The sequence below is a fragment of the Montipora foliosa genome, chromosome 11 (assembly GCF_036669935.1).
Source record: "Montipora foliosa isolate CH-2021 chromosome 11, ASM3666993v2, whole genome shotgun sequence".
Classification (NCBI taxonomy): domain Eukaryota; kingdom Metazoa; phylum Cnidaria; class Anthozoa; order Scleractinia; family Acroporidae; genus Montipora; species Montipora foliosa.
Window position 1 is genome coordinate 12,082,758 of NC_090879.1, and position 15,000 is coordinate 12,097,757.

General features: G+C 37.4%; 1 protein-coding gene across 3 annotated transcripts in view; it reads left to right on the forward strand.

Moving 5' to 3' along the window:
• LOC137977786 (solute carrier family 12 member 9-like) overlaps nucleotides 1-15,000 on the forward strand; it is a 51,975-nt gene that overhangs the window by 7,597 nt on the left and 29,378 nt on the right. For all 3 annotated transcript variants that reach the window (XM_068825120.1, XM_068825118.1, XM_068825119.1), the window contains 13 exons: nucleotides 1-45; nucleotides 263-380; nucleotides 1,614-1,709; nucleotides 2,420-2,470; nucleotides 2,944-3,027; nucleotides 4,325-4,389; nucleotides 5,976-6,041; nucleotides 6,618-6,674; nucleotides 7,298-7,388; nucleotides 7,623-7,724; nucleotides 9,210-9,271; nucleotides 10,447-10,525; nucleotides 12,222-12,266. The exon at nucleotides 1-45 is cut by the window's left edge and continues 74 nt beyond it. In XM_068825120.1, the coding sequence (XP_068681221.1) occupies nucleotides 1-45; nucleotides 263-380; nucleotides 1,614-1,709; nucleotides 2,420-2,470; nucleotides 2,944-3,027; nucleotides 4,325-4,389; nucleotides 5,976-6,041; nucleotides 6,618-6,674; nucleotides 7,298-7,388; nucleotides 7,623-7,724; nucleotides 9,210-9,271; nucleotides 10,447-10,525; nucleotides 12,222-12,266 (961 nt within the window). The remainder of the gene's footprint in view (nucleotides 46-262; nucleotides 381-1,613; nucleotides 1,710-2,419; nucleotides 2,471-2,943; nucleotides 3,028-4,324; nucleotides 4,390-5,975; nucleotides 6,042-6,617; nucleotides 6,675-7,297; nucleotides 7,389-7,622; nucleotides 7,725-9,209; nucleotides 9,272-10,446; nucleotides 10,526-12,221; nucleotides 12,267-15,000) is intronic.

Genomic DNA, 15,000 nt, shown 5'->3' on the forward strand with positions numbered 1-15,000 from the left:
TTTTCAGTCATTTTGTTCTTACGTCTTGGATTTATAGTTGGCCAGGTTTGTGCTCTGAGTATTTCTTAGTTGGGTAATGGTTATGAATTCGATCCCAAGTGATCTTTTTGCTTGCATTTTTTCATGTGGGGTATCTGAGCCAATCCAAAACAGAGTTGTTTTGAATAAATTATAATAAGAAGAATACTTTTGAAAGGATTATTTGTTAATATTAGTTGCTACATGTAATTGATTAATTTTACTCTTTTCCTTCATTGATTAGGCTGGCATGATATTGTCCATTGGCATGTTTGTGATTGCATATCTTGTAGTAGGACTCACAGTGCTCTCCATTTCTGCTATTGCAACAAATGGTACTGTCAAAGAAGGAGGAGCATATTGTATCCTTCACACTGATGCAATGGTTAGTCAGTAAGACTCCCTTAGACTAGTTCTCTTGGAAAAGGATGATAAACTGTAGGCCCTGTCTCGCAACCCTTTAATGTTCATAATCCTGTGAGACATAAAACAACCCACACACTATTCCCAAAGAGCAGGGCATGGAGTTCTCGGTGTTGTGGTCTGTCTGTTGTATAGCACTGGTGCACCGGTGGCTCAGTTGGTTGAGCATTGGGCTGTCACGCAGGATGTTGCATGTTTAACCCCAGTGAGATCAACACTCAGTTCAGGATCTTAAAATAACTGAGGAGAAAGGGCTGCCTTTGTAATTTCATCTGCAAATGGTTAGACTTTCAAGTCTTCTCGGATAGGGACTATAAACCGTAGGTGCCATCTCACAAGTACCTTTCATGTTCATAAGTTCCATGTGGGACGTTAAAGAACTCACACACTATTCAAGTAGGCGATGGAGTCCCAGATGTTGTGGCTGTCCTTTGTGAGTGTATGGGTAGGTGTGTATAGGCTGCTGGTCTACAAAATAGGTGAACAGCTGCCAAAACTTCAACCTGCTGAAATATATATAAACAAACGAGCAAACAGTCTCGGAGGTCAAACCGTGTTAGAGACATCTTGTCCTGATAATTGTTGACTCCCCATGGGCTCTGTCCTGTAAGACATAAATGAAATGACAACAAAAAATTAATATTTCCCCATAAGTGATTTAAGAATCCAAAATGAGAGAACTCAGCTATGGCTTGGCAGTTTGCATGTGTGGCTAAGGAATTAAATTAAACAAGAAATCACCGAGAAGTTTAAGGATTAGTTGCCAGTTAGTTATGAGTCTGGCACTTAAAACTACATGGGTGTATGCGGTACATGGCTTTTAAGTTTTAAAGTCTAAGGTGGGGGTCTAAACATTTACATGAACAAGTTGTTTGCCTTGGAAAAAGACAATTCTGGAGTTCAGAAATTTGGAGTCAAAGGAAGAAAGATCTTGATCAATCCCTAGGTGTGATCGTCAAATTGACCAACTTTTTTATGCATATCGAATTTGAAACAAGTTGTCAGAAAACAACGTGCCACTTACAATGTAGATATAAATTACTTCTCACACTTTAATTGGTATAAATTTGGCAAGAAAATTATTGAAAGTCAAATTATGCTTTTTTATGTACATTAACAATGCTGCATGTTAACTTTTTGGTGTTATTTTTTCGTTAATTAACCAATAACAGATATGATTAGTAGAACGTTAGGTCCTGAGTTTGGAGGGTCTATTGGTGTCATTTTCTACTTTGCAAATATCTTTGCTACTGCTCTTTATATTTTAGGTAAGTCTTTTAAAACATCAATTCATATTAACATCATTTTAATTATCTTGATATGTTTGCTTGGCCTTATTCAGTTCCTGTTTCATTTCTAATAATAATAAAATAAGTTATTATAAATAATTATTATTATAATTATTGTAATTTACTCTTACTATTTATTGTAATTATTATAATTTATGTGGAATTTTGGGGTCAGTCATGACTCGGTTCATCTCATGATTTTGTTTGGGACTTCTTTCCCTCCTGTTACAGACACTTACATGTACAGACTTTATTCTGACTAAAGCCAGAGAAATTTACTTGTCAGTGGTGGCCAGTTCAGGGATGGTCAAGGCCAACAGTAATGGCTCAATGAGTGCTAATAATCTTGGACTGTTGCTCCAGGAAATAATTTCTGAAATCTTTTAGTTTCTCAAGGCTGCATATTAGAGATGTAAATGAAAGTTTCAACCAAAATACTTGTCAACATCTCTACAGAATTATTGTAAATAAAGAGAAATTGGGGGAATTTGATTTATGCTAAAGGCAATCTGATCGTACTGTAAACTGAAGCTTTGGGCTAACTGGCATCTGAGAGACATAATTTAAGTTGTTGTTTTATAGGAAAAAAAGATTTGGAACAAAAGAACAACTTCATGATGGAGCATGCAGTTCAAATAGTTTACAAAGTGCATGGTTATTAAGAATAACAATATTATTAAATTTTATAGGTTTTGTGGAAGCTCTTGTGAATAACTTTGGTCATACCTCAGAACATCAAGGTACAGTAACTTTTCAGTATTATGTTGAAAGTATCAATTTAAAGAAAACTATGCATTAAGCTTGCAGAAACTGTGTACAGTACAACAGTTACTGTATTTCTTTTCGGGGACACCAACAATTATCTGTTATATCACATACTGTACTGTAGTTGCAGGCATTTGAGGATACAATGTATGTCTAAGTATGAAGTGGTGATAAATGGCTTTTGTTGTCCAAAGTGGAAGAATACACCCCTTTTTTTTCTTTGCTAGTTTATTTGTTTTCATTTTTTTTCATGGAAATTGCCCATTCTCATGCCTTCCTTCCTTTGAAGTGATGGATGGATTGAGAGTCCAAGAATAGTGCTTTTGACTTAAATGTTAGATTCTCACTATTCATGATCATACAGTGTACATAATGCTGTCCTCTTTTTAGATTTTGTAGAGTCAATTGCAGAGAGAAAAATTGCACTTCTTTTGCTATTTTTATGTAGTTTTGAAGGAAGGCGAATGGTGGAATTTTCTTTATGGCTCTGCTGTTTTGCTCCTTTGTCTGATAGTTTGCCTCATTGGTGCAGGTATTATTATTATTAATTGTTGTTGTTGTTGTTATTGTTATTATTGTTATTGTAATGTTATTATTATTAATCTTTTGGTGATATGTAACTCTTGAATAACCTGAAACTACATCCAAATATTATTCTAAGTGCTACTGTACGTAACTACATGTATGATCGACATAACACGTATGTCTAGAAGTGCACATAATTTAGTTGCACATCAAATCTAAGGGGGGTAGCCCTTGACTACCAAATTGTGGCTATGAACTCCTTCAACTAGTCATTTCTCAAGTACAGTTATCCTTTTTCGCCAAGGGTGGTCTATTCAACATTTCTAACACACAATCTGTACCATAGATTATTTCTCAAAAAAAGTATGACATCATAAGGCCCTCATTTGATACACTTTTCAAAATATCAGTTACATTTTTTTGTCCAAATAGAAATTCCATGCTAGAGTTTACAAAAAATGATGTGTCGGTTCTTATCTGGTGAAAAAACCGCCTGTTCCTTTCGTTTTGTGAGAGTTTTTACTTGTTTTTTATTGAAACAAATGGCAGAGGACTGGGACTAGTTGTGTATATGCCTTCTGATTGAAGTGGTGTCAGATTTAAATTATTAATTGAGAAAGTTACTTCAAAGAACCATTCATACAATCTTTTTTAGGGCTTTTGACTAAAAACCTTCCTTAGCAACCATTGTATTTCTAAACACTAAGTGACCCAAGTTTTAAGCCTTGATTTTAAAAAAAGACAAGTTTATTTTAACAGGAATTTTCCTTCTTTTAATGGTCCACCATTACTAACTTTAAAATCTTTAGGAGGAAAATTTAATGCATTTGTACGAGGTTGAATTAATATGCAGCACTGGAGTTTCAGGCTTTTAGACTTAAAAATTCATGTTTTGCATTAAAAAGAAGCTCCATTTGCACGCTGAAATTTAAGCTGCTTTTCCCTAGATCCAACACTCTAAGTTGCAATCGGTCAGTTTTGAACATGAGTAATGGTGGACTGTGAATTCCAAACTTACAGTCAGGTGTTGAGCAAACACACTTTCAAAATCTGAAGAAAAAAAGGAAGTGATTTTTTTAATCATAGTAGCACTTTAATGAGTTAGGACAATGTGCGAGTCTAGGTGTCCCACACCTAGTAGTCAGTGAGTAAAAATTGCCCATTTTCTCAAAACTCCTAGGATATTACCCTTCACCCATCCCTGTCCCTGGCATTTATGATAATTTGAGTATTACGCGTTTCTGTATGTATAGTGGTCAATTTTAAAGACAGAATTGCTTAACCCTATTAATTCTGTTTTATAGGAATGTTTGCAAAGATGTCTTTTATAATCTTCCTTGTTGTTTTAGCTGCAGTGGCTTCTTCCTTTGTAAGTACTAACCTTTCCTTGTTTCTATGTCTGGCCATTGTTCCAGATATAAAAAAAGCTCTAAGCCTGACATGACCCAACAAATCAAGTGATGGATTTTGGAAAATGAAAATATGGACCGAAATAGACACACTGGTTGTTTTTTTTTTTTTTTAAGAGACACGCTGACTATGACCTTAGTTTCAATCAGTTTCTTAGTAGGTAACCCTGCTTTTAAAACTTATCTGTAATGCCGTCCATGGTACTGTACCTCCCCGACCACACAAGCTATGTTGTGTTTTTTCCTTTATACTCATCTGAACATCTGAATGTGTCTGTCAACTGTTCTGGAAATGTTTGCAGAACATTACAACTTGATGCAAAAAGGTGAAGCATACAATAATTACATTAACTGTACATTGTTAACTAAAATAATTAGCATTATTATTAGTATAGGTAATCACATGCAATAATTATTAATGCAATAAATAAGCATGAGTAAATTTTAACAAAGACGACGGAAATTGTAGTCTTTGAAAAAAATTACAAGTGCTTATTTATTCCAGACTGCACAAGAAAAATCATGTGATTACTTATTAATAATATAATATACATGAAAAAATGCGAGATGGTTAAGCAGAAGAAATGCACGTTTATCACGCAGTCAGGGAAAAATTGTGCCATAAATTGTGCCATCCAGGGCGTGCACTTGATTTGAAAAGAGAAGATTTGATAGGTTCTGACCAAAGCCTATTGTTTGTTAGCCAATCATAATCCAGAATTTTGATGTGTAATTTGCACTCAGTCTGGTATTACACTTTTTGCACTGGTGTATTACACTTTTTACACTGTATTACAGTTGAACTTCGCTGCTCTCAGGCAATCAGAATCGAGTAATTTTTTCATGTACATGTATATTTATTTATTACTATAATTGTTAAAATTGTAGTTCAGTAATAATTATTAGAATTTTAGCTGATGGTCAGAAACAATGGCCATAGACTGAATTCACATAGAAACTAACTTGGGTAAACTTGAAAACCAAGTAGTTGATGTATCCCCTAGGACTGAGTCTTGGTCCTGTAATGGTGAAGTTATTGCAGATGCCAATATTAATGTGTGGACAAATTGGCCAAAGTGGAAAATACCATAATACTCTTTGCTTGTCCCCCGAAAATTTGAATAAGTTTTGGTTTTTTTTTTCACTGTAGACCACTGTAAGTCCCAAGTGAAACAAGAAACAATGCTTAATATGTAAAATTTGGGGGTACAAACCAAAGAGTACTGTATTATAGTATTTTCCGACTGGGTCAATTTGCAACATGTTGGAACAAAACCATTTAAAAGGTTACAGTGCCCTGCTAAGGAAGAAAAGTTATTTGCAGCACAGTGCAGGCCAAAGAGTCACAGTTGGGTTGCCATGTTTTCTTACCAATGGTGCTATGCACGCACACCTTTGGCTCACAGAGCTCGGCTATAATCATTACTGATATTAATTACTTATTACTATTGATAATGAATTTTTATTGTTATTCAGTTTTTTCACCAATTTCCCTTCCAACCTTTCATTCTATGGAATTTTGAAAAGTTGCTTTTTTTTCTACCAGGTAAGTTTCCTCATCAAAAAGGAAGACTTTAAATTGCCATATGGAGCAGAAAACTCAGGACACAAGGTTATTAATTTGGGGTTGTTTTGAAGAGATCCACCAAAAGCAAACCAGTTTTGCTTGTCTTTTACATTCAAGTTTACATTCACGAGGCGATCCAGGAGGAAGGAGTTATTACATATACATTACTTTTCTTGACATTGAACTCTCCAGAGAGAGTCTCTTTCTATTCCAAAGAAAAGGCCATGAGAACTATCTACATGTATACACAGCTGTATACTGAATTGATTTTTTAAATCACACAGCAAATTAAGTTGAGAGGCTTTCTGCTTACTGTGTGCCATGACTAGCCACAGTTCTCAGAAATGGGTCTATTTGTACTTTTTCTCCACTCACCCCAAGTCACCAGCATTATAAGTTACTAATCTGTCATTCAGTGACGTTTTTTTCTCTCTTATATAGTATAATAATTTAGCCTGCTATCAAGCTAAGCCAGCAATGGGATCATTAATTTTATCTACCTAGGGGCAAACAGAATGCTTATGAATCATGTTCAACAATGAATACTGTAGCATTACAGAGACTTCATCTGTCATCTTTGTTATTATAATTATTAATTGCTAGCCATCATGTTTTCTTTAGAATATTACGTTACACTACACTGGTTGGAGCACCAAGACGTTTAAAGACAACCTGAAGGTGACTAATTTTTGTCAAAATATGAAGTTGCAACATGCAATACTTTACTTTGATCTTATCGGCAATACTGTAAAATAATCTTGAATGCCCTCCTTGGTTGTGGCTTGATCTCGAGGCCGGATGACATGGTTTGCTGCTATCTAGAATTGCAATGAATCCGGGAATGACTCTGCAGGCCGAACTCGATATGCAGGGTTGTGATCACACAGGACACCAGAATTTAACAGGGGGAGTAGGGACAGGGAAGATTGCTGCTCTGTGATGTCATTCTTTGGCGGTTTGTGCTTGACAAACACGCTCAGCATAGGCAAAAGCTGGGTAAACTGGGAGTGGCGTAACCATAAGCATAAGAAAAAGGAATTGTTTCCATTTTCTTATGCTTCAGGCTGTTTTTTTGTTCTCTTTCTTGTCGCCATCGTCTTCTATAAAGAAGAAGGAGTACTAGTTGGAGGAGAATTTCTTCTTTGTCCATCATTAATTTTTGGGACGTTTCTCGTCCCATTCTCCAGCGAGTTTTTTTTTCTGGAGCTAACTGCGCTTGCATATGTGACTTCTCTTTGCTTATGCAACATGTGTGAACTTCGTTATCCTGACAGCTTATTAGTACATGTATCTCTTATTAGTATCACTTTAGTGAGGACTACACAACCCACTCACATCAGAATGTCTTGCTTGTCTTTGGAGTGCTTTTCAATGGCGTCACTGGAATTATGGGTATCTTTTATTTTATTTTATTTTTTTATCCTCGCTGAATTTCTGCATAATATAATTTATGTGTTTAAAAAAGCTTTTTCAAGTAATGAGTCAGCGTTGCTTTATGTCTGACTGGAAATTGCTTGTGTTCAACTGAAACTAAGATTTAATAGTAGTTAGACAAGAAAATTTTCATTTTGAAAGACATGTAAGCTTAACGTTTTGTATGCATTTACTTCTGTTCTACCTATTTAGCTGGTGCCAATATTTCTGGTGATCTGAAGAAACCTGGATATGCCATTCCATTTGGCACTTTGACATCCAGTCTTTTTACATTCATCATTTATATTCTTCTAGGTATGTTTTTACATCTAGTTACACAACTGTACTTTCAAAATACTTTCATCAGTATAGAGTAAAGTCACTTTATTTAACGTTGTATGACATAAGTATTCTTGTAGGTTGCATTTGTCTATGTGTTTTCACAAGGTGGTCCCCATCTAAGTGATACTTGATCAAGAGATCAGTTTCCTTTTTTTCTTGATTTTGAAAGCGTGTTTGTTTTTGTCACCTGACTGGCAAAATTTTTAGCTTTGACTTTTATCCAAAGGCTGTTTACTTTGAGTGTACGATTAAGTTTTGGATTTCATGGTCCGCAATTACTTGCATTCAAAATTGTCATATTGGACCTCAGAGGGCTGGATCTACGGAAAAGTGTTGTCATTTACTCGCTAGCTTAAAATTTCAGTGCGTGAATGCAGCTTATTATATATGCAGAAAAGGAGTTTAAAAGTGTGAAAGCCCGAAACTCCCGTGTTGTGTATTAATTCAGCCGCATACACACGCATTGCATTCTTAAAGTTAGTAATGGTGGACCGTTAAACAGGAAAATTCCACTTGAAATAAACAGGTGTCTTCTTGAAATCAAGCCTTAAAAAATTGGGTCACTTAGTGTTTAGTTAACATAGCTTTGAAATACAATTTGATTATTTGGTAATAGTAGCACTTTTATTAATGAAAATTAACTATACCTTTATTGAAGCTGTAGTTAACCCCTTTGCCCTCGAACCAGCCCCGATCGACATGTACAGTCATTTGTCACTAAACAGAGTAAAATCTTTAAAGTGGTACTATGATCAAAAAATCATTTCCTTTTTTTCTTCAGATTTTGAAAGCGTGTTTGCTTAACACCTAACTGGCAAAATTTTGAGCTTTGAGTTTTATCCAAAGGCTGTTTATTTTGAGTGTTTTGGATTTCACGGTCCGCCATTACTCACGTTCAAAACTGGCCGATTGGACCTCAGAAGATTGGATCTAGAGAAAATGACGTCATTTACTCACTAGCTTAAAATTTCAGCGTGTAAACGCAATTTATTACAAATGCAAAACACGGGTTTAAAAGTCTGAAAGCCCGAAACTCCCGTGCTGCATATTAATTCGGCCGTGTACACACGCATTGCATTCTTAAACTAGTGAGTCTTTGACGTCATTTTCTCCTCGACCCAGCTCTCTCAAGATTTTAACGTTAGTAATGGCGGACCAATAAATAAGAAAATTCCAGTTAAAATAAACAGGTGTCTTTTTAAAATCAGAACTTAAAACTTGGGTCAGTTAGTGTTTAGTTAACATAGTTTTGAAATCCAAAGAAAAAAAGAATTATTTTTTTGGTCGTAGTACCACTTTAAGTGTCATTCTCAGGAGGGAAGGGTTAATCTGCTTGGAGATCTTTTGATTTTGTGTTGCCGCACTATTCCCAATCCAAAGTACGAAGGTGACAAAAACGTTAGCATGTATTTCACTTGCATGTACATGTGAGAATGGCCTGCTGTCCTTTCTCAACAGTGATTTTCACCAGTGCTACTTGTCCTCCGCGGCTACTAAAGAACAACTATAACTATTTAGAGGTATAGTGCTTTGGATGCTTTTGAACTCATTCATTGTGCGCATGCTCAGTAAATGTGTTAATGTTAGTTTGCAACAATTAATGGTTTTGTTGTCCAGAAGGAGTGCAGTATTTTCAGTATCAACGGTGGATGAAAAGCATAGCACAACCAATCATATTAAGAAACAGTGGCCACATTGCGGTAAAAATTGACCTTGCGTTTCCTTGGGTTTCTGTTTCGATTGGTACAACATCGTGTCCGCCAAGATCAAACCGGCTACTCACAACGTCCTTTTCATATTCGGTACTGATTTGTTCTCAACGGTAAACGGTCACTCCTCTTCCTGGGCCATATTGAATTCTGCATGCAACTATACTTAAAAGCAGGGGCAACTATAGTGTCAACTATTACTCGTAGTGGATAGTGATGTTCATCTTCGAACCACTCATGCAAGTCTCAATCTTATTCTCGGTTTTCACATGACGTCACGACCGCCATGTTGGTGCCCTAAACAAAGAAAGGGCGGCCATGTTGGTGCCCCGACCAAATCCTCCGGGAATTTAACTCTATTATTATGCATATGCTTCCTTTTGTTTTCGTCGAAAAACATGGCTGTTGATCACGTGAGTGAAAACCAGCAATTTATAATCCATTTTAATCCTAGTCAGTTTTGCCCAACCCTGCCTCCTTTTGTACTAAAGTTCTGTTTTATTCAAATTTTCTTTTATTGTTTTAAGTTCTTAATTTTTACGCTTGATGTGATTTCCAGTTCCCATTTGCTTTCGCGACGCAGCATCTTTTACAAAGGTTTAAACCCAGTGTGTTCTTCAAGGCTTAGACATTTGTGCTGATGTTTCCCAAGCCTTCACTGAGATTATCGACCGAATGCAAAAATGGCCGCCAACAAATTGTTCTTTTTTCTTTGTGTTAATTAGTCTAACTAGCCTCGTTTTACAGCCCCAAATTCTTTCAATTTTACGCGTGTGAACGAGGCTAGTTAGGCTAATTAACACAAAAACAAAAGAATAATTTGTTGGCGGCCATTTTTGCATTCGGTCAATAATCCCAGTGTGATTTGCGTGTATATCATTTTACATCAAGAGATTCTACTTTCAACCAAATTCGTGCTGGCGAGTGAATGTGTTTCACAGTTCGAAGCAATGTAGATTTATAACACATCCACAATTTCCTTTTAGGTTATTAGCAAAGTAAGTCCTTTGGTAACTATTGGAACATTTGCTGCTACTCTTTCTGCTGCTCTTAGTTGCCTTATAGGTGAGTGAAAGTGCAAAGCAATTAATTATTCCAGAAAAAAGAATAATTAACACGGCTCATTACTGCGATTTTCATAAATCTGCAGAATCTCATCTTCAAGCGCCAACAGCCAAACTGCGTTTTGGCTTCCATCAATCAAACTTCGGACACCAAGCCGACAGTTGACTTGTAACTCAGTTGATGCGTGGCATAACCTACCAATCAGCATCTTTGGTTCCCATGGTACATTCGTACATTCCAACTTGACGCCGATAGAAAGCGATGGAATCTCTACGAATCTTTTTGCTGAAGAACCTCTAAAAAGATGTCATTGGTATTTGAGCTGTGAACTAAACAAAAAAATCCAATTCACTTTCCAGAGGTGGAGTCAATCTTTCCGGCCATGTTCGGAAATTTGATTGATGGAAACCAAAACCCTGTGGGTTGCACCAAACTAACGATCAGGTAACGGCTTGGTTACGGGTATAACTGCTAAGCTTAGGAAGCTTTCAAATTGTCTTAATTTATGCGTTTTGTTTGGCACATGACCAGAACGCCGTATGAATCAGCCGTCGCTCTATGGTCGCACAAATGCCACAGAACGTGTCAAACTTAACGTTGTTTGCCGCTCTAAACCTAAACTGCCGAACCAAATTGATTCAAACGCTGCTCTTCTGTCGTGCTTACTCAACAGTTAGGTTTGGCACATAACTGGAGTGGCGGTTGGAACGGGCCTAATGTATCAGTTTTATCAATAATAATTCAAGTGTCTTCAAGTCATCATTGATGCATGCTTATACCTCTCTTCATTCATCTACAATTTATTGCAACTCCCCTTCAATTTTGCGATTTTTTTGGTTGTGCAGTGATTTAAGATGCCAGTTGAGAGCTGCTGGCAACGACAACCAGTTAGTTTTCTTGCAAAAACTATGTTTTCTTCGGACCGTTTTCTCCTCGCAGAGACAAAATGCGCTCTGGTTTATGATTACTTCACTCAGTGATTGGTTCAAAGTTCTCGCACCATTTTTTCAACCAATCAAAAGTGAAACCAAATCCAATCTTGGCTTACGCGGGCTCATTTTCCCGCGCTTTGTGTCGGCTACGTGTAATTACTTCAAGTTTTGATTGGTTTACTGGATTGTCTGCGTCCTTTTGATTGGCCAAAGTAATTACCTTGGTATTGTTTTTACGACACTCGATTGAAACTCGCTCTATCTGAGGAGTAGTTCAATGCAACTGTTGATGGTCAGTTGTGTAATGCGCTCGCGCAAAGGATGGCAAGATACAGTAGTTGCAACGGGCAAAAGGATGACTGAAGAACCATAGTGCCAGGCAGGATTCGAACTTGCGACCTTCATAACACCAGTCGGATGAACAGTTAACGTTGTCCTGCAATCTTAACCCATTCACTCTTCGGGCACCCTGGGACGTCTCCAGTTGACGGGTAGAAATTGTCTGGAGTTAGACAGAGGAAAATCTTTTAAGTCTCATTCCCAGAAGTCAATGGGTTACGGAAGTAGGCACAAAGGGACAAAAGCAGTATTAGAGAGTGGCATTTTGATCACGTGACCTCAGTTGGCCATTTGAAATCGAGCTTTTTGCCCAGACTATGCTGGCAGTAGAGATTATGTTTAAGAAAACAGTAAGTGATTTATTTTTATTTAGCCTTTTACGCCCTTTCACGTATGAAACCTATGTGCAATGTATCTATACACAGGTGCATCACGAATTTTGCAAGCTCTTGCCAAAGACGATCTTTTAGGTATGTTAAGAACTTTCATGAATAAGAGTTGGAAAGTGTTCATTTTTTTAATTTGATTACATTAAAAATAAGCAATGGTGAGTTTGGGTGAAGGAGTTTTGTTAGTCTTACACCTTTTATTTTCAGCGCTTTTCAACAACGTTATACCCTGTGGCAACAGTTTCTATAGAATGGTCTTTGAAAACATTCCTTGAAAGTTGCGCTGGTCTGCCTTTACCATGATTTGAATTTGGTGCTGGAAACTCTTTGAAATTTGCTACTTGAAAGCAAAGTTGTGGTATCCACTCAAGATTGTCCCAGGTGGCTTTTGCAACAAAATTCATTATGTTAAAATGATTATATGCCTTTCATTCAGTTGCATTCTCTTCCACGACCTCCAAGGGTGTATTACAATTTCACAGAGTGAGCAGGTGACAGTTGCCTCAAGTTGGTAGCTTAATTGATAGAGCTCTACACAAGTATCGCAGGGGTTTGAATGTTCCAAGCCTGAAAATTTCAAGCTCTTCTTTCATTATCGCCATGTGCCTTTTCTGTATACTCGTCATTACAGTTAAAAGTGTGTCGTGTCGTTGAGTCGATAAAACATTTTGGACGACACTTTTGTTCGATGTATACTTGATTCGTGTAGGACATTGTGTAGAAGAGATTTGAAAGCCATCAAGGTGTTCAAAGATGAAATTTGTGGAATAATAGTCCGGGAGCATATGTCATTAAAAAAAGTCCCGTGGGAATTTTGTGAAGCAAGCAAGCCACTAGTCTAAATATCTTAATTGGACCCTAAATAATGCAAAAATATTTGGTGGCACTTTTGTAACTTGCACCCAGGTGAATTATAAGGGGTTTTAAAAACAGCTTAAGTTTGTCACCACGGAAACGAGGCTACAAAAGTTAATTCCTTTTATCTTTCAACCATGTGAATGAAATCACACCAAACTCACTATGATGATATTTATTGATGTATTAGACACTTACTTCTCTTTGTGGTATGAGGAGTCACGTGACGAGTAACCATGGAAACGTTGCTTTCTGTATTCCTTATCATAATTAAGAATGCAAATATTTCCTAGAATGATAGCTGAAGATTTCCTAATGCCAATATATAAATTGCTTTGTTTGCTAACAATAGTTTCTCAACTACATAGTTGGTATTTATCACTTGAAAGCATTGCCAGGGAGAGCCTGGGAAATCATGCAGTATGTGTGGTCAGCAGTAACTTTCACTAAAATAAAGGTCCGCCATCTTTACTTACAGACTATGTAGTTCAATCATAATATAGCGTCTGTAATGGCTAAACAGAACGTTGATCTCAATTTTAAACTTTGTGTAGTTTGTCAATGTGTTAAGGATGAAGATTTAGTGGAAAATCCTACTTCTTATGACAAATTAGTGGCTGCTGTTAAAGAAAGAGCGTCTTATGGTGAGTCAAGATTTTCGGAGATTTGGTCTTCTCTGAAAGTGTTTTCAGTTAAGGAGCTTGAGGTTAAACAAGGGACATGGCACAGAAAGTGCTATCAAGATGCTACACACTCTGGAATGCTAAAGAGGGCAAAAGAAAGATATGAGAGAGTACTGTCTGGACCAAATGAGTCAAGACGAAAGACTAGAAATTTGCAAGAAGCAGAACCTATCAGCCAACTCACTCGATCAAAGACAACCCCTTACAACAAAGCAGTGTGTTTCTTATATTTACCAAGTATTTCTTTGCCCATGACCGTTTGAATTATGCGCGAATGATTCCTCTCTACCTAGCCGAGATGAAAGCATTGTCAAACACAGACCCGGAGATCTATGCAGAATTCTAGCATGGGAACTGGGTAGTGAATAAAATCCTTGCGTACCGTTCTGCGTGATTGGTCCTGACAATGCCTTGGAACACTGAAACCGGTCTATGAAAGTAACTGGAGGCTTGGTTGGCATAACCCTTAACCCAAGTGCACGTGCGACGTTTTTCCTCATTGCACCAGAGTTGGCAAAATTAGCAAATCAAGCCAAAGACATGGCAGGTGTAACACATGAGACTCGTGGAAAGCACCATAATCTTACAGCTGCTGTGGTATCCCGAGAGGAGAAAAACATCACCAAGCTGTCAAACACAATTAGAGCCTTCACCAATCCCTTCAGTCAAGAAGGTGCTGTCTTGTTTAACCTGGTGACGAAGGTAGTACTGCCGGAGGAAGTCAAAGATGATCTGTGTAACCAAAGTGCTGTAGGATTGAAGCTCTTCACAGTATTTATAAAGGAACGGATCCAGACTGGCAAAGAAAATCTATGGTCACCGATGAAAAACAGAAGCTACTCACATGGAAAACCACAGGAAAGAAGACCAACGTGCCTGTTGACAACAAAGTGGTGGAGTTACAAGAAGATAGATGTCTCTTTGCTCGCATGATGATGGTATGCAAGTCGCGTCCCGACATCAACATAGCTGAGGCAGTTGGAGAATATGACTTTTCTCTAGTGCCACGATCCCTTTTTGCGTCGGATGGCTCAATGCTGCATTGCCCTATGAAGAGTGCATTAATGAACGCTATTGAGAAACATGTTAACCCAGAAAATTCCACCACAGAGTGCCGAGTACCTCCATCCATGCAAGGGAAGGTCTCGATAGTCGACGGCATGGCTGAGTTGCAGTCCCTTGACAAACTCACGTGGATAACTACCTGTTCTCAACTAGCAGAACATTACATAAATCAGCTCTTACAAAAACGCAGTGAAAGTGATGAAATCCATGTA